At 40.5% G+C, this 22,282-nt stretch overlaps 1 protein-coding gene across 1 annotated transcript in view; it reads left to right on the top strand.

Annotated features, from left to right (window-relative positions):
• The window catches only part of zcchc14 (zinc finger, CCHC domain containing 14), a 64,029-nt gene that overhangs the window by 5,072 nt on the left and 36,675 nt on the right, over window positions 1-22,282 (top strand). Inside the window, exons 3-5 of the mRNA XM_028584434.1 lie at window positions 14,201-14,411; window positions 20,297-20,367; window positions 20,519-20,590. Coding sequence (XP_028440235.1) covers window positions 14,201-14,411; window positions 20,297-20,367; window positions 20,519-20,590 — 354 coding nt within the window. The remainder of the gene's footprint in view (window positions 1-14,200; window positions 14,412-20,296; window positions 20,368-20,518; window positions 20,591-22,282) is intronic.

Here is a 22,282-nt window from a genome sequence, read left to right as displayed (position 1 = left end):
AAAATTGCATAAATATCCCGCATATTCCATTGCATTTTTTAGGAATCGCGGATTTTTGCAGCAATCACAAAAAAAACTCAGCGTTTTTCTGGAAGGACTGATTATCGCGCCTCATAATTCATTTTCAATGAGAGGGTGAGCGGGCCGGTAAGGGGGGCGCGGGCAGTTTGACAGGCGACGCAACAAGCGGGCGCAATCTCGTGAAACTGTTGCATTCGTGCTCGACACATGCACACGCCCGCCGCAAGAGTTGAATTGTGTTGAACTTCACATCAAATGAACGAGAGACTGATTCTTGCTTGTTTGTTTCCTAAAATATAAAACTCCGTAAATTAGGCTATAATAATTTAGCTAACTTTAGCTATCAACAATAACAGTCCGTGGTTAGGAAAGACTAGGATTGCCACTATTAGTTATAAACCGACCTGTGATTAGGCATATATGATACCACAGTCAGCTAATCTCATTCAGTTGTACCGGCAGGGATACAGTAGTGCACAGAATCCTCATGGTACCACACATTGATCGCCTGGCGTTTAATCGCGGCGCGTTGTCTTTTACATGAGGAGTGTAGTAGACCCACGCAGATCCACGCGACTACGCAGGCGAAGTGTCACTCCCCGTGTGAAAAGCCCTTTATCCTGCGTTTTTCATATTTTGTTGCTTGGGCTAACTGGCTGAAAGGCAGCTTATGTCTTCAGTTGAATTCCATTCCGGTAGGGAGTGCATGCAAAAGTGAGGTATATGCTGTATGAAAGTGTAGCTTTCATTGGAGTGAATGAACTGCCATGTTTCATACATCGGATGTGTTACATCCATGAAATGTTCCTACAATCTGAAAGCTTTCTGCAAGTTTTGTATATGATAGCAATTTTAGCTGTTTCATATTGGAATTGAAACTGCATTATTCATTCATTTTGTTCATTCAATAAATGAACAAAATGTAGATAGAAAGCATTCATGTGAAACATTTAACATGTGCCAGCTATAGGCAAGAAGACTTCTAACTAGCATCAGCACAGGCTTTTGAAAGATAAAAAAAAACATCAACTTTTGCAGAAACAATTTATGAGAAACTTGGATTCGTCAGTTATTACCCAGTATTCTGTTGTTTATGCAGGAAATTGTGGTTTACAGCAGCTCATCGGTCCTGTGTGCCTTTTCCTCCATTTTCTATTTAGTTTTTTTTTTTAGCAAAAATGGCGATTCATGTTTTTTTTCTTGTAATGCATGACGTGCAAATGTGGTTGTGTCACATTTTACGATATGGTCGTTTATGATGATATGATGATTTATGAGATACAGCAGTATTTTGACTGAAATAGCATTGGATTGATGCTGTCACAGGGCTCCAGACTAACTTTTTGCCTTGGTCGCACTGGTGCGCCTAACTTTTTTTATTTAGGTACACCCAAATCTTTCCTTGCGTCACCATTAAGGCCACAATTTCAAGTTCCCCTTTTTTATCACACTCCATATACATTCATATATATATATTATGTCAATTATTTTAAACAAGAATAAGGAGTTGGTACATTTTTTAATTTTTTTATTTGAAGCACAAAGTACTGTACTCAAAGTCTTATAGAGGGTCCCCCCTTGCTGTCAAATGCCCCTTAGATGGCCAACACCTGTAATTTGGCCTTCTTCCCCTTTGGCCTTGGCTAAACCAGCTTTCTCAAAATTCTCCAAGCTGGGCCCCTCCACACTGATTCTTATCAGATCTTCCACTAGTCCAAGACTAAAAATCATATCTTATATTTTTCGGCTGAATGGCGATACACAATATGTATCTCTAATTTATATTTTTTACAAAGTAGGCTAAATGTTCAGTTTTAAATCAAAGCCACTTTTCACAAGCTCTTTTATTAAAACAGATGTGATTAAAATAAAATTCCAAGACAGGCTTTCCTTCCCAATTTGAAAATATACAGCTGCAACACATGTAAATTATCTGAAATAAATAGCCTGGGATATATTTAAAAAATATATATTGCTGAGAAAGCTCCTTCACTTGTTTTCAATAACAGACCCGGATAGCCGAGTACGATGGACTCAAGCTAATCACAGAGTGACGGCTGACTCATTATGAATGGGTCCTGCACGGGTCGAATGCGGGTCAGCGGCATTACACACGTCTTGTGTAGGCTATGAAATGTCTGTATCGTCACTGCGCTGCATTTTTATGAACTGTGATAATGTGGCCATGGGTCACTTCTCTCGCCCAGGTCCAGCAGGCTCCGTCTCACACGCTATTATTCAACGACCTGAAGTTACCGTAGTTCCATTCAATAACTTCTAATGTGTTTTTCGCCGTGGCGGCCGCAATAACAGATAGTTACCAGCGGAACCACTGCTACCAATACAGGTTTCCCTTTCATACTTAACAATATACAGCGGTGTTAATAACAATTAAAACTGTAGACATATGTCAGCATGTGGACCGGCGGCGCTGTGTCTCTCCATGTTGCAGGTGAGCCGGCCGGTTTGTGAGTGAATGGGGGCGGGGCTGCACGGAGGAGAGATCCAAACACAGGCACGGCTTTACAGAAGGAATGGGTCATGTAACGCAACATTAAATATATATAGATATAAACGACATCGCTTCGTTCATGGAGAGGCAGCGGATGCGAGGCCGTTAAGCGCACCGGTGCAACCTAGGAAAAATCTTAGTCCCTTACAAATTTTGGTCGCATTTGAACTCTAGAGCCCTGAGTCATATAAATGGCTTCATCAACATTTTTTATTATTTATATTTGTACAAATTGAGTAAATACCCACAACATCTGCCTCTGGCTGTAGATTTGTGATGCTGTGTGTTCACTTCATGTTACTATGCACCATCCAGACATCAATATGATTTCCTGAAGAAGCATATTTTCATTTGTCAAGTCATAGTCGACAGTATTGAGTATTGCGATTTTCTTTTACTTCTTTAACAACAACAAAAGTTGAATAATACACTTCTAGAGACAATACATCACGAGAAGTGATTTCTGAAAAGAATTTGTTATAAAGGAGTGCCTTCTGAAAAGAATGCACATCACATGTCGTCAAGTCAGTCTGACATTTTTTTCATTAGTAAAGAAGTATATAAGATGTATTTTCTGCATTTTCTCCTTTCGGTCTGTTGGAAAACAGATATAATGTAGCCGTCGGCGGTGGTACCCTATAAACAATAAATATTTAGGTGAATCATTAGTAAAAACAATGTATACAAAATATTGATTCTTGGGAAAATAATCGATAAAAAAAATCGTCACACAAAAGAAATCACGATACATACACAAAACGATTTTTTTCGCTCATCCCTATAACTAATGTCCTTGACTTGGGGCTAAATATGTGAAAGCATCATCCAGTCAACTACTAAGTTATTCTTCTCTATTACAAATATGGGATGTTTACTTTTTGTTTGCTAGAGTTTTGCCAGTATAGAGCTAACACGTACAGTTGTTTTGAGTTGCGATCATAAAAGCTTTAATGAACTGGCTCCAGATTGAACAGCTGTTGCATCATACGAATTAGAGAAACAAACAACAAATCCAAGGTAAACATATGGTATGTGCTAGACATATTATTACTTTATTATCAGGAAAATAAGGATTTACTTTTGACACTAACTCCTCCCAATGCTAAATGTGTAACTGAGACAAAGTGAAACAGTTCACTTCAGTTTATCCCAGCTCAGTGTGTGTATGAAAGGTGTCAAAGAACATGTGGGAATACAAACAAAACAGTAACATGTATTGTCGGTTTTCATACCTTTGAAGATCATAATTCCCCTATTTAGAGTGAATCCCTTGACTTTTCAGCTTTTATGACCAGTCTAATGACTAATCTTAAAGGTCACATATGATGCTCATTTTCATGTTCATACATGTATTTTGGGTTTCTACTAGAACATGTTTACATGCTTTAATGTTAAAAATATTTTTTTCTTTCCACTCCTGAAAAAGCCCAGTCTGCTCTGATTGGTCAGCGTTTCCGGGTCTTTTGCAACTGTGCTCTGTGAGTCTCTGCACCGTCATTGCACCTGGGGAATGACTGTAACGACATAGTTTATATGTATATATATATATATATATATATATATAGTGTTGTTGTGACATCACAATTTTACAGAAGACCTGACGGCTCATTTAAAGGCACAGTTTGTGACTACTGGCTGTGTGCACATTTCTCTGTGGATTGAGTGTTTTGAAACTTTCACTGTATTTATATAGCACCTCAACCTGCTATATAATACAAAAGACATGGACATCTTACTTTTCACAATATGGGACCTTTAAACTAGGGCAGAGATCTTCAACAGGGGTTCCGGGACCACTAGGGGGTCCTCAGAGTTACTGCAGGGGGCCACCAAATTAGTTTTTGATAATTGTTTTTTTTTTAAAGTTCTTTCTTTTTCCAAAAGTTAAAATATGTCTATATACATAAACATGAATCCAACATATTATTACCAAAGATAAATCTGCCTATTTGTGATTTTTTTATTATAATTATTTACACAACTGTTTATTATTTACTAGCCTGTAAGGTAGCCACTTAGGTAGCCATCAAAGTCACAGTTCCTGGGTTACTGGACTAAAGTGGCTTGGGGCTCCGCGGAGCTGGCCGGCTAATGGGATAACTATAGTATAGTTACAGTTTGAATTTTGTCACGCCATTTATATTACAGCTACCCTAAGGTCTTATAAAGCTAAGGCTTGTGTCCGATTTCAATTTAATGCATTTTTGTGAATTTGAGGGGTTTCGTTAGCTGCTAGTGTCCCTTCAATCCTATGGGTAAAGATCGTGGCTAACTAGCTACAGTTACTAGCTACAGTTTCGGCATAACTATAGTATATTTACACTTTGAATTTCGTCACAGCACTTATGTTACAGCTACCCTAAGGTCTTACAAAGCTAACGCTTGTGTCTGATTTCAATTTAATGCATTTTTGTCAATTTAAGGGGTTTCGTTAGCTGCTAGTGTCCCTTCAATCCTATGGGTAAAGATCGCGGCTGGCTGCAGGCCCTGTAGCTCCGCCAGGGCCTCGGCATTTGGTAGTCCAGTAACCCAGAAACTGTGACTTTTTGCGGGTATGGAGCGCTGCCTGCTGTGACGGAGATCCATCTAGCTCACAGCAGGCGGGGGTCTGTGAAGAAGGACACGTCGCTGTCACATTAGCCTGCTGAGCTCCTGCTGAACTCCGACACACAGTCAGACAAAATTTGCAATTAGCCGTAAATCTTCGTTAAACGGCCCATATTTGATTTCTCGCATAAAAAAGCCTCAGAAGTGAATTTAGTGACGAAATAGCAGACAAACAATGTATAAAATTTCTGAGATCTGCGCGACCTATTCAGAAGACAACCTGATCTCAGATCAGTGGTGTAGCTTATGTAAATGTTGGGGTGTGACAAAGGTAAAGAGTAGAGCCAAATAAGGAGGAGCCACCGAGTTGACGTCAAATCGGTGGTTCGTTGAGATTTGCCCGTTTTCAGAGGCAGTTTCAAATTGTGAGATTTGCAGAGGAAAGAGGTGTCAATGAGATTTGGAGGTTCTATGTATGTCCTATTTACCCACCAAACTGTCGGTATTCAACTATGACAAAGTAAAATCGGTTTTGCATTCTATCACCTCTTTAACATTAAAACATGATGTATAAATATGTCAATAATTATTGTTTTAATAGCTTAGTATTGTTTGCACCATAAAAAAAGGTTATTGTAGGCCCCGTTTAGTATGCAACTTAATTTTATACAACATATAGTAGGGGGTCCCTGCTCTGTCTGTCTTTCAGCTAGGGGTCCTTGGCCTAAAAACTTTAAAGACCCATGAACTAGTGGAGCTGGACGTGGAGTTTGAACCATCAACCTTCTTTCTGCTGATGAGCCAAACTCTGTGTTTAATGTTTTGAAATCGACTCCTCTTGTAAACAAATACAAGCAGTCACCCATAAAATATTCAAATATTGACAATAAAAGAGAACAGGAAGAGAAAAAAAAAACTGTAGTTGTTTCCAGCTAAATGTGGTCCCTCTCCCTGGATGTGTTGTAATAAAAAGTGGAGATCTTAGAGGGAGGGAGAGGTGGGGTTTTCCAAATGATGCAGGGAACTGAGGCTCATTAACCCTGTGTAACATCTGGGATCATATTGCAGAGAGCTGATTAGGGATTATTAAGACACAAATCAGGACTCAGAGAAATGTGGAAGAGAAACTGATATTCTATCAATGCGAGCGAGGTTAAGAGATATGGGAAAAGAAAGAAGCATAAATTTGGGTATTTAGTTCTTCTCTTTTACACAGACGTAGACCTACAGTACACACAGAAGCATGCAGCCACACTGTTTAAACATGTGTGAGCAGTGAAGGGAAAGTACCCAGCTCAGAGAGGAGCATTTGTATTTAGTGTTTTGTTGCCCTTGGCTCTTGCTTAGTGCAGGTCAGCACATTTCTCTATGCTGAAATCAACCCTCTGTGGTGTGTGTGTGTGTGCGTGTGTCTGTGAGCGAGTGCATGTGTGTGTGTCTCCAGTGAATCCCCAGGAAGTTATAAATGCTCTCTCTCTCTCTCTCTCTCTCTCTCTCTCTCTCTCTCTCTCTGTGACTCTCTTTCCTTCCCTCAGTGCTCTGAAGGGTTCGACAGGGTTTTATTGTAAGCCAGAGCAGTCGCTTACATGATCTGCAATAGAGCAGCTTTTAGCCATGCCTACTGTCACCTACTGTTGATATATATGTGACACAATAGCTTTCACTCAAGGCTGTAACACTGTGTATCTCTACTGTAGCAGGGTTTACATTGGCCAAAATGGAGAAAGGCAACAATGTCAAGTGTATCTGTGTTTCCGGGTAGATTTTTCCTGATATTTGTCCATAACTTCTAATAGTAAGGCTCCTTAAAGCTGCTCTAATCAATATTTTCAACAATCAACAATGGATTGAATGATTTTGTATAATGCCTAAGGGGTTATTCATTAACCTGACTCCGCCAGATGGATTGCTTCGCATTTGCTCGGCATATCCATCTGGGAACTTTCCGTTGGAGAACTTTTGGGAAGGGGCGGAAATACTGGTTAGCTGATTGGATGAACCATCTGTCTATCACCTATGTTGGTGATAGACGGGCCAAATCAACCAATCAGATCCACGAAGCGTAGGAAAATACAACCACAAGCCCGCCCCTGCTGCTGCAGGCAAAGCATAGCTCGTTAGCTCAGCATGCAAACATGTCGGTAAAGGATATTTGCCGTTTGTGTGACGAGAATTTAGGAATAAAAGGCACCATTTCAGGTTCACGGACCATATTCCAAAAGAAGGATCCAAGAGAAAAAAAGCATTAGCGAGCGGCTACCGCTGTCTGAAAATACTGGTTAGCTGATTGGATAAACCATCTGTCTATCACCACCTAACCCACCTCAAAACCAACGCTGATTGGCCCGGTCGTTTGGCTAACGGCTCCAAATTTTCTCTGCCTCAAGATGCCAGAATGGTCTGCGAGTGGAAAACTGGAGCTCGCCAGATCAGGACGGTCTCACGAGGCTAGTTATTCGTAGCGACGGACCAAACATAAATCTTTCTCTGCAGTTCCTGTCTGCTCTGCAGAGAGTTTTAGCATCTTTATTGTTTTGGTTTTATGTCCCGCTTTACTTTACTTTTCTCCTCAGCGTTATTTGCAGATGCAGCTGACAGCTTTTGTTGAAGTGAAAAAAAGCTTCCATAAACCCACTGTGCTCCACCTGCCCAGCTCCAAATGGCACACGGACAAACTTTGCTGGTATACAAAGTATTTAGCACAGATATTTGTGTCCTGCACTTTTATAATATACGGGACAAATTAATTCTAATGTTTCTGTGTCAAGCCCTGAGGAGGAGCACTGGGCTTTGAAGCCAATTTGACAAAGTGGCCTAACCGTGGAATTACAACTTCGGGGTCCGTCAAGTGATGCCATGTGGCCCAAAAATACTTTTTCACATAGACTTGCATGGCGGAAGAGACGTCTGTAAATCAGTGGATAGCCTACATTGTTTTTGAGCATCACAACCCCCATGAAATCATTATTTCATTAACGGTACGGTAACATCTGGAAAGTCTAGAAGAGAGCCCCACGATTCAATTATTTAATCCCTATGCAAGTAACCATAGGTCTAAACCTGAAGTTTGCCGGTTTTTAGTGCGCCTGCTCTATGTGCTCTATGTACACGCAGCAGTTAAACTTCTCGCGCCACTGAGCAACTTTCAAAGGAACGAACGGGGCCCTGCCTCCAACACCGTATCCTGTTCTCTTTATGCATCCATTACATTTCATTTACCTGACGCTTTTTAGGCGACTTTCAATATGTGCATTCAACCATGAAGGTACAAACTCGGAACAGCAAGAATCACATAAAAGAAGTGCATTACCTTCAAGTAAGCCAAACTACAAAGTGCCCCATGTACTGTAAGTGCAACATATAAGTGCAATTATCAGTGTTGTGCCTGAACGCGTTCATTGAACAATAGTTCATGAACTCGTTCATATTTTGGGTGAACGTGAACTGAACATACCGTATTACCGCCTGATGAACGTTACTGTGAACTCGTTCATTCTGGTGTTTGTGACCCGGCTAAAACAGGCCTTAATATGTAGTGGAAAAAACACCCAATCTGGCAACACCAGCCACCAGTGTCGCACCACCATTTAAACGAGTTTCATGACAAGGTCGGTGAGGATGGGAAAAATCTTACATTTCTGTGCAAACTTTACCCGTCGGCTTTCAAAAAGAAAATCCGCACTTCACTCACATCCACAGCAAACCTGAAACGGCACATTGAACTGATTGGATATGAAGATGAAATCTGACGCATAGTTTCAGTGTTAAAACTGATAAAATAATTGCTGTCTGTGCTTCTATATGGGCTGTGGCAATAATTTTGAAAAATAATAGCTCGCAGCAACATATGGAAAAAAAGAACTATGAGCTAGTTAATTTTTGGAACTGTGAACTTAATTCAAAATTTTGAAGTATGAACTATGAACTGAAGTTCATTTTAAAATTTGTGAACTGAACCACTGTTCCACCATCCATGGTGTGTGTAAATAGGCAATTGTTTGCTAACACGTGTACTACAACCAATTTATAAGGTGATATGTCAGTGTTGTGTTTGCAACTCATTCCACTTCCCCCAAGTGGTCAAAACATCAGTTAATGCAATTTTAAGTAAAAGTAGCAATACCAGAATGTCGATTAAAAGTCCTGCCTGCGAGATTTTGCTTTGAAAAGTTTGATTTTGCTGTTTTTATTATTATTATTATTATTATTATTATTATTATTATTATTATTATTATTATTATTATTATTATTATTATTATTATTATTATTATTATCATTATTATTAATGATGCATTAAAGCAAGACTCATCTTAAAACCACTATGTGCACTGAATTGAACTGCATTTTGTTTTATTGCTTCTGAATTGTACATTTTATTTGTAACATAAAAGTGTTATTTCTTCTTCTAAAAGGGACTTATTTTTTTTTAACATCTAAGCAGTATTTTATTGTTGTAGCTCGCGATGGAGCAGCTTTTTTAACTACTCTATGTACTATTAGCTATTAGTTTATTGCATAGTGTTTTATAAGCTCATCATATGTTTTGTATGCAAGGGTTAGTAATCTACAAAGCAATAGAGCTGTAAGATAAATGTAGTAGAATAAGTATAAGTAATTATAGTTGAGTAAATGTATAAAGTAACACGATACATAAATAAAAGCCCAAGTACCTAAAAATTGTATTTAAGTGCATTTGAGTAAATGTACTTAGTTACTTTCTGTCACTGCGCACAAGACAGACCAGCCACTGCAGTCTGTTCTTCCTCCAGGATTTGAAGTCACCTTGAATGAGTTTATTTTAACACGAAGCAGCTGGATGCCCAGTCACTCCAGAGGAAAAAGAGCTGAATTAGATTTTCTCCAGCAGGATCTTGCAACAGTGCAGCGGTACAGTATAAACAACACGTACAATACATCGGCCACATCTGTTGGGCCTGTACAAACCTGCATAATCACCCTATCCTATGAGTGCTTTATATATCTATAAAAGCAGTGCCAGTGTCAGAATTGACAGCAGAGTGAAGCTGACTTTTGTAGGAGAGGGAGGAGGAGTTGCTGTGTTTTATAGTTTTAAGTTGGTTTTTTTTATTGCACACGTGCTGTCCACTTATCTGGCACGTTTCTTGATTTCATTCCCACACCACTGTTTTTCTGCTTCTTCCTTGTAATCTTTCCCACAGATTCATGTTGCTCTTGTGAGTGTTTTTACTTCATGTACATGCAGTATGACAGAGTCAGACTCTCCTTCCCCTCTCTAACAGTCAGCAGACAGAGCAGAGAGTTGGCAGGTTGGGCAAGTAACATGCGGATGTGGCAGTAGCACACTTAATTGTTTTCAGATCCATCGGCCCATGCTGTGCGTGTGTGTGTATGTATGATTGCAGGCAAAAGCACATGTTGGGTTTTCCCCATGTATCGTGAAAGATTGGAATCGGGACAAAAGCATATTGTCCCATCCCTATTAATTAGCTACTTTTCCATGATAATCTGTAAACTTACATTATCTTTTAGTCATAACTAGCTAACACATATAGTTGGCATCTCGCACACTTATGACTCTTTTTATTTTTCATGAATCAGCATTTTGAGGGGGTTTCCTGTTGAACTGTATGACAAGTATTAACCTTTTATTTAAATTTGTTTAGATACAAGCATACTGCAACTACAAACAGGATGTTTTAAACATAGCAATGTATTCCAATAAGTAGAGTAACTTAAAATGATTACTGGGACTGGGCCATTCAGCCTGTGTTCCATACATAATATGGAGCATACTACTGTCCACTACATTGTAAGATACAGTAAATGTCTAATTAGGCCTTGATCCTTTTTTACCTTTCATAAAATCCCATTTAAATTATGAATTTAAGAGATACTATATGTTGCTCACATAAGTCCAGTTTCTTTGAATTTCCTGTTTTGTTTGCATCTAATAGATAATCTGCAATTAAACATATAAGCAGTGCCTTATCATGACAAATTGTTCACAGTATTGGCTTTGAGTTGGAGTAATATTCTTGTGGGTTCTTGTTTGTCTGACAGTTTGTGGCACAGGATTGCAATGTTAAAGATCCAATGTGTAGGACTTTCTCCCATCTAGCGTTGAGATCATATATCGCCATCAACTCTCTCGCGCCACGCAGTTCAAAGTACATATTACAGCTACGATAGCCTTCACGCTTCAAAAAGCCGGTCTCTTGCTCTTTTCAATATCCCTTATCTTTTTCTGGGTGAAGAAGAAGAAGACTCCTGTTCCTCAAATTCTGATTTTCAATCCATGTTTCCTTCTTCCTATGCTTCAAACTTGCCGGGGCCGGGAAGCTACGATACCCATTAGCAGCACCTGTGAGTTTATCATGTGACAGCGAAGCGAGAGGCGGAGCACAATATCCTGTATGTCCCTTACCGGCTAACGTATTTCAAGATGGCGCATGAATATGGAGTGTCTACCCCAGTTCATGCAAACAGTTCATGGCCCAAACTAGAGCCAGACCGATATATCGGCGGGCCGATATTATCAGCCGATATTAGGCATTTTCCAAACTATCGGTATCGGCATTTATAATGGCCGATAAATGAATATTTAAAAAATGGACGAAACCCCCTTCAACCATGTTATGAGTGTTGGCGTTGCATAGTTTGTCCACCAGAGGGCACTCCACAAAATCCCTGTTGGCAACTCTTAGATTTTTTTTTGTTTTTACTGTTTTACATTTGTTTTTGTTCAAAGGACTTTAATTTTCATATCTTAAGTTTGTATTTTTATACATTTTATTTATCAGAACTTTTAATATATGTTGATGTTCCTCTTTTCTGTTGTGACAATAAAACCAACAAGTTTATTTTTAAACTGCATTATCATATTATTTTAATAAGGACTCATAAATAACTACAAATAACTAATGTTAGGGAAATCTGTTTATGTTTTGTAAGGCGTTTCTGGATTATCTTTTTTTTTTTATATATATATATCGGCCGAATATTGGATTTTTAAATGGCCAAATATTTGTATCGACATTGGCCTTAAAAATCCTTTATCGGTCAGGCTCTAGCCCAAACTCCTTTATAAATAATCGGACCAATATGTCTGTCTAATGTTGACCAGTTGCCAGATCTTGTATGAAATGCATCCTATTCACACAATCCACACACCATATACAATTTTCAACCCGTTTGTCGCCTCATCCTGGCAACCTATAATCCAGTTGCGCAGTTGATCTCTGTGCAAGCTAGTACATTTCAACAGTGTTGGGCGCAACAATTTACATGCATCTTACCTAGTTATATCAACAACCTCCACGCTTTTCGTAAGGTGTGTCGCACTGATTTTAATGTAGCTCACGGCGGTTGTTTTTGAAAAATTGAATTCCCCCCCTCCCCCCAATGTAGTTTGACAAATAGGGCCCCCAAACAGCATCTTGTATAGGACCCGCCCAAAGCTAGAAATGGCCCTGCAACAGACACATAGCATCATTAACATTCATTTGGAGCCGTGTTAATATCCATCTGATAAATGTAAGTCCACTGTTCACTCTAGCTCTGTATTTAATCTCTACCAATTCCTAAGGGAAATATCTGGTTCTTCAGCTGCTAAATGCTGCACTATGTTCATCAGCTAGTTGCTATTGGTCTCTGCAGAGTTGGGTGATAATTCTCTGTGGGTTTGCCACTATGTGCGACCCCTTTCTCATTATGCATAACCATTCAATTTGTTGTTAATATAAAAAATATTGATTAGAACAGGTTTAAAAAGCCTTACTAATAAATGCCTTGAAAGAAAAATCCATCCTTATACAGACACACTTAACATTGTTGCCTGTCTCCATTTTGTTGTTCGTCCAACAGTAAAGGGATGACAATTCTTTCTCCCTACAACTGCTCCTCGAGGGCGTTGGTATAAATAAGAATGCCCTCTCAGTTGACAAGCCTGGTTAAATATTGGTTTGCTTGCGCTGTCTTAGCACTGTGCCAGCCCTGGAAAGAGTGTTGCTTAGTGTGTGAGTTTGTTCAAGCAATGACAGCACAGCTTCAGCGTTGCATATATATAGATGGTTGTAGAATGTTGCCATGTGTGTGTTTTTGTGCCAATGTGGGACTGTGAGAGCAACTTGTTGACAGAAGGGGGAAACTGTGTGGGACTGTTTCCATCTGGTCACATTGGAGCGAATGCAGAATTCACTATTATGCTTTACTGCACTTGACCCATCTGCAAAAGACATACCAACTTGAGGTCACTGTTATATTGTTACTGCACATGTTCCATTGTGCAAACAAGCTGTTCTTGAGGCTAAGGAGTTAATGCTGTCCTTAACTGTATCTAGTAGGGCTGCACAGGATTTCACTGCACTCTTTGGGATTGCTCTCCTTCTGCCGGCAATTCACTCTTTTCGGATGTCCGTTTTCAGCGCTCCTTCCACTTTATTTGTGTTGTAATTTTAAACTCCAGTCGATTTATGAGGACTATGGTTAACTGCTGCTCAGATCTCTGCAGGGTAAATCCAGACAGCTAGCTAGACTCTCTGTGCAATCTGAGTTTTCTGTTGCACGACTAAAACAACCTTTGAACGTACACACGTTCCACCGAAACAAGTTCCATCCCGAGGCTATTTTGCAGCGGCACTGTGGCTCCGCTCGGTGCTTAGCGCTGCCCATGACGATTGTGATTGGTTTAAAGAAATGCCAATAAACCGGAGCACGTTTTTTTCCCCATCCCGGAATGCTGTGTGGACTAGCCGGACCCTCCTCCACATACCTGTGGGGGAAGGTCTGGCAATGCGAGACTATCGCGATATCAACTGGCGCAATAAACACATCGTGAAAGGCTGTGACATATCACAAAAGATCAGTAGAACGCTGCACTTTAAAATGCAACTGTCATTCTTTTGTAGTGGTGCCTTTTTACATTCAATTCAATGTTCAATTTGATTAATAAAAGAATGTTGGAAAGGATTTCCTTTCATTTGTTTCAAATTCAACAAGCAATTTTTTTTTTATTTTAACAGAACACTGAAAGCAGGTGCACTCATATGGTGCAGCCCTAGTATCTGGTTATCCCTGACCCCTGAGCTCTGTGGTTTTAACCTCTCTTTTACTGGATGATCTCTCACCCCTGCACTCCAGAGCCAGACCAAAGAGGCCGGAGCAGGCTCAGGGTTCACCATGGGACGACGAGACCAAGCTGTCAGCCAGGAGCTTCCCCCTCCTCAGCCGGACCTCCCTCCCCCTCCCCCTCCCCCTCCCACCCCTCCACCACCTCCACCTCCTCTACCTGCTGGACAGGGTCAGGACGCAGCAGCACCGACCAATAACCACCAGGGGAAAGCAGGAAAAGGTGAAGCAGCCATTACAGAAGCTGTTGTTTTTATATTCTCGATACATTTGTAAATGGCAGTGTCACTCCCAGAAGAACACTTATGATGATCCTGTGCTATTTACAGTAAATATGGGTGATGGAAATATTCTCTACTGCGCTGTTGTATTCTGTTACTTTCTACTTTTCTTCATTTCACTGCAGGGGCGTAGCACAAAATTCTGGTCCCCGTAGAAAGGCATTCTCTATCAGCCCCTTCCTGCATCCACAGCTATTCATTCTAGCATCTTTTTGTGCCCTCCTCAGTCCCATTTCCACCCCCAGTCCGACACCCCTGTCTCATTGTCTCTCTGTTTAACTTACTTCTACTCCCAGTTAAGCCCAGTTGAACAAGATGTGGCATGCTGGCACATCTCCACTCTACAATTAAGCTTAAAGAATGCTGCCCTAAGGCTAAGGGGTGTGTGTGTGTGTGTGTGTGTGTGTGTGTGTGTGTGTGTGTGTGTGTGTGTGTGTTCAGGTTCAGGTTCAGGGTGATGCATCAGTTCAATCATCAACAAGTATTTTTGCCTTCTACAGAACATTCCCATATGAAATACAATTAATTAAACATACATTTTTCCATTTGTTATTATATTATTTTAAACACATATTGAGCAAAGAAGTTTAAAGGTTCTTAGAGCTAACATGTTATCAAACAATTAGCATATGTGTATATCCAGCAGACATGGAGCAACATTAGCATTCCTTTGGAGTTGTGTTTCTGTCCATGTGACAAATGTAAGTCTGAATTTCACTCTCCTTTTCTGCTCTCCACCAACTTCTCAGCGAAATGGATCTTTAGCTGCTAAATGCAAGTCTGTAGCTTGTAGTTGGTTTATCCCAGTTTGTTCACTAAAAGTAGCCTCCTGTTGCTCCTGGAAACAAGGTTGAATCAATCTAAGTGGGGTTATGGTTTAATAAATGTGCTGTAAAATCAAAACAACGAGCTAAAAGAGGCAGAGTTGGGTGATAATTCTCTGTGGGTTCATAACTTTGAGCAAAACATATTACACACTGATTCACTGTCAATATAAAGATATTAATCAATGGAAAACAGTTGTATTTTAGTCAATTTTGTGATGCAAATGTATTATGTTATAGACCCAATCACAATGTTTGTTTACAATAACTTCCGGGTAGAGAACCTGTATAAACGGGGACGAGGAACAACTGGATATACTCTCATCTCATTCATCTAAAATGCATGTTTGATGCTTTCACATGTCAACACTTTCCCTAACATTAGGTTGGAGAGCTAATTTACCTGTTGGGCCACAGACTAGAGAAAATTACACCACCCTAACTAGTCAGTCCGACCGGCGGTGAGATGTTTCTGTTCGTAACCCTAGATTGGGAAACATTAAACTGTTGGAAACGTTACAGTTAAAGCTGAAAATAACAACAGAAATTAACAAGTTTGCCAATTTCACATATCTCGGCAATTCAAATCAACTGTCAGTCTACCCGGAAGTGACTATTGTTGAGTAAAATTGGCCTTAGATAGGACCAAAAACATCTTCACATTCTATAGCTGTTACACAGCAGACATTTTGGGCTTGCCGTAGCAGGAAAAGCACAGGTAGAATTGATAACATGAAAACTGACTGCATTCCATTTAGGTGAGCTAGTTCCAGGGTCCCGCTATTGTGCATGCTGGCTTACTGGGACACTTGATGGAACTGTCTGCCCTGAAAAGGGTCTGTAAGAAATTGACAAAGTTGTGAATTGTCTCACACTAAAAGTGGCAACAATGAGGGAAATTTCTCTAATCAAGCAAAGTGAAAATACCTTTTGAGGGTGTAGCACAGGATTTTGCTCTTTGAAAATTAACAGTGCAAAAAAAAGTCAAAATCTTAACTTAGCATTTACTAAACACACATTATGACAACAATGACAGTAGTGTCTTGGTCTACATTCTAAGTCACACTCACACTGAATTATTGGTTTATAACACCATTTAAACACCTTTGTAATCAATCACTCGGTGGCCAGCTGGTGTCTCAGTGTGTACAGTATGTGGTTTTAGGTTTTAGGGTGAAGCTCTTCAGGCCAGTCTGTTATTGTCTTGGCCCCCTGCCTCTGTTTGTAACACAATACTTAACTATTTCACTACCTCATGGTCACACAACATAGCTGTCACCAACATAAATCAGATACACACACACATACACAGTTGTATCCACCATGCAAAACACATAAAGAACAATGCATAGAAGCGTACATACTCACAGGCACACAATAACGTTTATATGGCGTGCCATACCGTTTTCCCTGTGTGTTACAGTTTTTGCTACATCAGGCCAGGAAGAATGAGCCACACCTCATGTGTTGGTTTTACGATCTGGTTTTCTGGCACACACACATTTAAACTGTAGTTGTAAATTAATAAAGACACAAGGATATTTATTAATATACAGTATTATCTCTTTAGAACATAATTCTTTTGATCACGCCATGCACACACAATCCTGGACTTCATAAAGTGTGTGTGTGTGTGTGTGTGTGTGTGTGTGTGTGTGTGTGTGTGAGCCTAGATTAGTGTAAATGGCAGGCGGCATTTAGAGCCTTACACAGCTGCTGCCCAACAGGCACATAGCGAGGTGGTGACTGATGTGTGTGTGTGTGTGTGTGTGTGTGTGTGTGTGTGTGTGTGTGTGTGCCTGTGTGTGCGTATGCGTGCGTGCGTGGTGAGAGTGACTCCTCTCTCTTTCCTACTTTATCCCCCTCTTTATTTGTCTCCTCCTTCACTCATGTCTTTCCTTCCCCTGTTGCTTGTCCCTGCACGCCTCTGCCTCCTTTGGTTTCAGATAGAGTTTTGGAGTCTAATATGTCTAAATCTATACCTGGAGGTCTTCGGCACACATACACCCATCTATTCAGCGTTCCCACCATTTCAACTCATGTGGAGCAGCCCTAACCTGCCTCTGCACCAGAGGCATGCGTCCAGACACAGAAGTAAACGTGCGCAAATAATCCAAGACGTGTGCACACATGTAGTCTTAACTCGTGTGTGACGGATTTGCATTCATATATGCTGGGCAATATATCAATATTATATCGTCATCGATATATGGGGCTAGATATCGTCTTACATTTTGGATATCGTAATATCGTGATATGACACATGTGTTGTCTTTTCCTGGTTTTAAAGGCTGCATTACAGTGAAGTGATGTAATTTTCTGGACTTACCAGACTTACTTACTGTTTTATAATTTGCCATGGTATCCACATTATTGGTGATTATTTATCAAAACTCTCATTGTGTAAATATTTGTGAAAACACCAATATCGGCACAATATCGACATTGATGTATTTGGTCAAAAATATCGTGATATTTGATTTTCTCCATATCGCCCAGCTCTAGGTATATGTAGGATTTTCCTAAAAAAAACAAAATAATGTATAGACTAATACAAAAGTAATCCCTCTCAATCATCACTTAGTGTGTATGACCCACTAGAAATGTGATGTGGTGTCTGTATCTGCAGAGACCGTGTCCTCTGCCCCTATTTTCTCTTTTCTTCTTATTTCTGTGGGTGCTGGACATTTATGAGCTTCAGCAAAGAGCCTTGCAAATAATATCCATCAAATAATATACTGAAGATGAAGTTTTCTGACTTGCTGTTGAGTAAGTAACTGCAAGAATGGGGCTCTTGCACAAAAAGACCCGTTGTGACAACAGTGAGGAGTGAGCTAGCTAAGGACATTTAGAATTATATTAAAAGGTCTGGTGAAGAGGTTGTTTTCCATAGTGCAGGATGCATTATGTAATAATATCACTGTTTGTCATTTGAGAGCTCTTTGACTTCATAACTACATGTCTTGCTATACCAGCTACCCACCCATTGCACTACATGCATTTTAACAGATATAAAAATATAGGACAGTATCTTTGAGCAGTTAAAATGCATTTAGTTGGGGAAGAAGAGTTGTTTTGCAACATAATACAGGAATGACATCTCAATACCTGGAGAAGCAACCAACATGGAATTATTGTGGGTGGTCAGCAATCCCACCAACCTTCTGAACACACTGTATACACTACAGTCATTTCGTGCTACGGGGCTAAAACTTTAGTGCATCAACAGTGCAGTTGACTGGCCAGTTCACATCACCGTCAGTCAGTGGTGGAAGAAGTATTCAGATCCTTTACTTAAGTAAAAGTACTGTGGTTTTTTCACTGCTTCGGAACTAGACGGTCATTGGATAAATGCTGCGATTATGTCCCGTCCACGGACACTCAGCGTCTCTGGGGGTGAATGGAGGAGTGGGCTGGCCTGGACTCCGGGCTTCAGCGTGATGATTGGAGGGTCTGACGAAAGACTGCATCTTCCTTTTGATTGACAGCGATTTTGTACTATAAAAAGTTACCGAAGCTTTCAAGCTCAGTCCCATTGCAGATTTTGCAAGTGTAGTCAAAAGACAACCTATTTCTTGGTATTTGCTTGGCGAAATTGCTAGCCAATTGCTTATTTACCTGTAATTAACGTAAGAAAGACATTTAGTTGCACTGCAGTTTCTACTAGCGTAATGGCTGCTGACATCAACAGAAGCTTAAACAAAATTTAGGAGAATTCACGCTAGTTCTGTTGCCCTTAGAGTTCACTCTGCCATTTAATGGTCAATGTCGCCGCCTAGTGGAAAGGAGTGCAAATGACTTTTACACCACTAGAGACTTTCTTTCTTAGCTGTAACTGCATACAATATAAGCATCTTAAGTTAAGATGCTTATTTTTGTAACATGGGAAAGCTGTGTGATGACTTGGTGTTCCTGAAAGACATGGAGTTGGACAGTGCAATTCCTCAGCTTTACAAACTGTTTTCATTAGTGGCAACAATTGTAGCTACATCTGCAGGTGTAGAAAGGAGCGCCTCCTGTTTAAAGTGGCTCAAGTCCTACACCCGTAACACAATGGGCCAAGGCCGTTTAAGCAGCCTAGTTCTGCTGGCCATTGAGAGGACACTGGTCAAGTCACTAGCATAAGACGCCTAGTTGGTACAACAAGGTCACACAGAGCATTTTCTTAAAAAGGAACGTAGGGCAGAATTTACGTATAAATAATTCAATTCAGTTCAATTTTATTTATAGTATCAAATCATAAAGAAGTTTGGTATAATTTCGGGCATTATTAGTGGTGTAATGTACAAGACACACTCTCGGATCAATTATCCCCTGCGCTAAGCTATTCAGCTGATAACGCTAACTCGTCCAATGTTCGACCCAGGTGAAAAAAGCTTCTGGGGGGGTGTTTGGCTCGAGGTCATGGTGCAAAGGACCCTAGGGTGAAATTACTCCGAACCATCACTTTAAACTACTTCACTTGTAACTTACTAGTTTTGTCCTCACATAAGTTCAAATTCCTCCTGGCTATTTCAACTTTAAATGAATCATGTGTTTAATCAGGGCTGTCAAACTCAACTTCACCAAGGGCCACGCTGGAAAATAAGATTCACATTAAGGGCCAGACATGTTTGACATGCTTTTATTCAACCGAAAAAGTCAAATACCTTTGACTGTATGATGATTACTTTTTTTACAACAACCTGTTTCACAGCCTGAATATGTAAACTCTCTGGTTCTGTGGGAATTTCTGAGTGTCAAAGTTGGTAAATCTGCCAAATTCTGCTTTAAGTGTTGCATAACTGCAGTCTGGAAAACACTTCCCTGTCTTTCTGGTTTGGCTCACATCTAGGCAGGCCAAAATCTATTGTCAACCTAAATTGATATGCGGGCAGGTTCAAAATTTGCCAGGGGGCTGGATTTGGCCCTTGTGCCTTGAGTTTGACACGTGTGTTAAAGCAACTGTCTTGAACATGCAAAGTGTGGCCAATCATGTGTGAACCAATCTGTGCTTCTTTCAGTGGTGATTGAGAAGGTGGTGCTGAGAGGAGTGACACACACGTCTGAAGACACTAGTGAATATGTGTTCGAGGTGGGTCCAGTCTACACACAGACGCCTGCTCACTTTTCCAAATGCCCTCTGTTCATCTCTTCATGTGTTCACTCTTTCCTTTCACTTGGTTTTCTACTTCCTCTACTCCATCACCTCCACCTTCCCCTTCCCCTCATCCTCCCTCCTCCAGGCCAGCTGGTCAGATGGGTTTGTGTCATCCGTTGTCAGAACTCGGCAGGAAGTGACAGAGCTGCTGAGCCAGGTCAGGACCATCACGGTAACACACAATCCCTGGTCTGGCTTTGCCAGGCCTTCCTCCACAGCGCTGCGGAGGGTCTGGCGAGTCCAAACAGCATTCCGGGATGGGAGAAAAACGTGTTCTGTTGTTTATTGGCATTTCTTTAAAGGGGTGATAGAATGCAAAACCAATTTTACCTTGTCATAGTTGAAAAACGACAGTTTGGAGGGTACATAGGACATACATAGAACCTCAAAATCCCATTGACACCTCTCACAATTTGAAACTGCCTCTGAAAACAGGCAAATCTCAACGAACCACCAAGTTGAGTCAACTTGGTGGCTCCTCCTTATTTGGCTGTAGTTTCTACCTTTGTCACGACACAACATTTACATAGGCTACACCACTGACCTGAGGTCAGCATAGTCTTCTGAATCTAGGTCACGCAGATCTCAGAAATGTTATACATTGTTCGTCCGCTATTTAATTACTAAATTCCCTTCTGAGACTTTTTTATGTGAAAAAACAGCTATGTAGAGGTCAAATATGGGTCGTTTTACAAAAATTGACGGCTAATTGCAAATTTTGTCAGACTGTGTGTCGCAGTTCAGCAGGAGCTCAGCAGGCTAACGTGACAGCGGCCGGTGCTGCCTCGCCGCCCAGCGTGTCCTCCTTCACAGACCCCAGCTCGCTGTGAGCTAGATGGATCTCCATACCCACATAAAGTCACCGTTTCTGGGTTACTGGACTACCGGAGCTCCAGGGCCTGCAGCTAGCCGCGATCTTTACCCATAGAATTGAAGGGACACTAGCAGCTAACAAAACCCCTCACATTCACAAAATGCATTAAATTGAAATCGGACACAAGCGTTAGCTTTATAAGACCTTAGGGTAGCTGTTATATAAGTGGCATGACGAAATTCAAACTGTAAATATTAGGGCTGTTAACACGTTAATCGCGATGGCATTAAGGGCCGAGCATAACGCGTACATTTTGTTTTTATTTATTTATTTTCACTTTACTCGGCTTCGCGTTGTGCCTAACAGGCTACTATTTAGACCCTTTGCCACACTTTGCCATACTTCCTCGTAACACATCCTGCTGCTGCAGGAATAACAGCACGGATTTTGGTTAATTGCCCTTTTCCAATCTGGTGGTTGTTTTTGTCGACAAAAACAACCCCTCACACTTTTGTCGACAAAAACCCCTCACATTCAAAAAATGCATTAAATTTAAATTGGACACAAGCGTGAGCTTTATAAGACCTTAGGGTATCTATTATATAAGTGGCGTGACAAAATATAACTGTAAATATATTATAGTTATGCCGAAAGTGTAGCTAGCTAGCCGCGATCTTTAGCTACCCATAGGATTGAATGGACACTAGCAGCTAACGAAACCCCTCACATTCACAAAAATGCATTAAATGGAAATCGGACACAAGCTGTAGCTTTGTAAGACCTTAGTGTAGCTGTAATAAGTGGCGTGATGAAATTCAAACTGTAAATATACAATAGTCATGCCGGCAGCCATTGCAGTGTCTGAAATATGAGACCTGTCTCGTCTCCAATGTATGCGTATGTGGTTCCTCAACCAATCAGCGCGCAGCTCATCTAAATATTAATGAGCATACCATATTTGGAAGAAAAGCTCTCGTTAAATAGGGCCAAAACACAGGGATGCATAAGGGCCCATAAAATAGCAACCGGGCAATT

This window comes from Perca flavescens, chromosome 8 (assembly GCF_004354835.1).
Source record: "Perca flavescens isolate YP-PL-M2 chromosome 8, PFLA_1.0, whole genome shotgun sequence".
Taxonomy (NCBI): Eukaryota; Metazoa; Chordata; class Actinopteri; order Perciformes; family Percidae; genus Perca; species Perca flavescens.
This window is presented reverse-complemented; position numbering and strand designations above follow the sequence as displayed.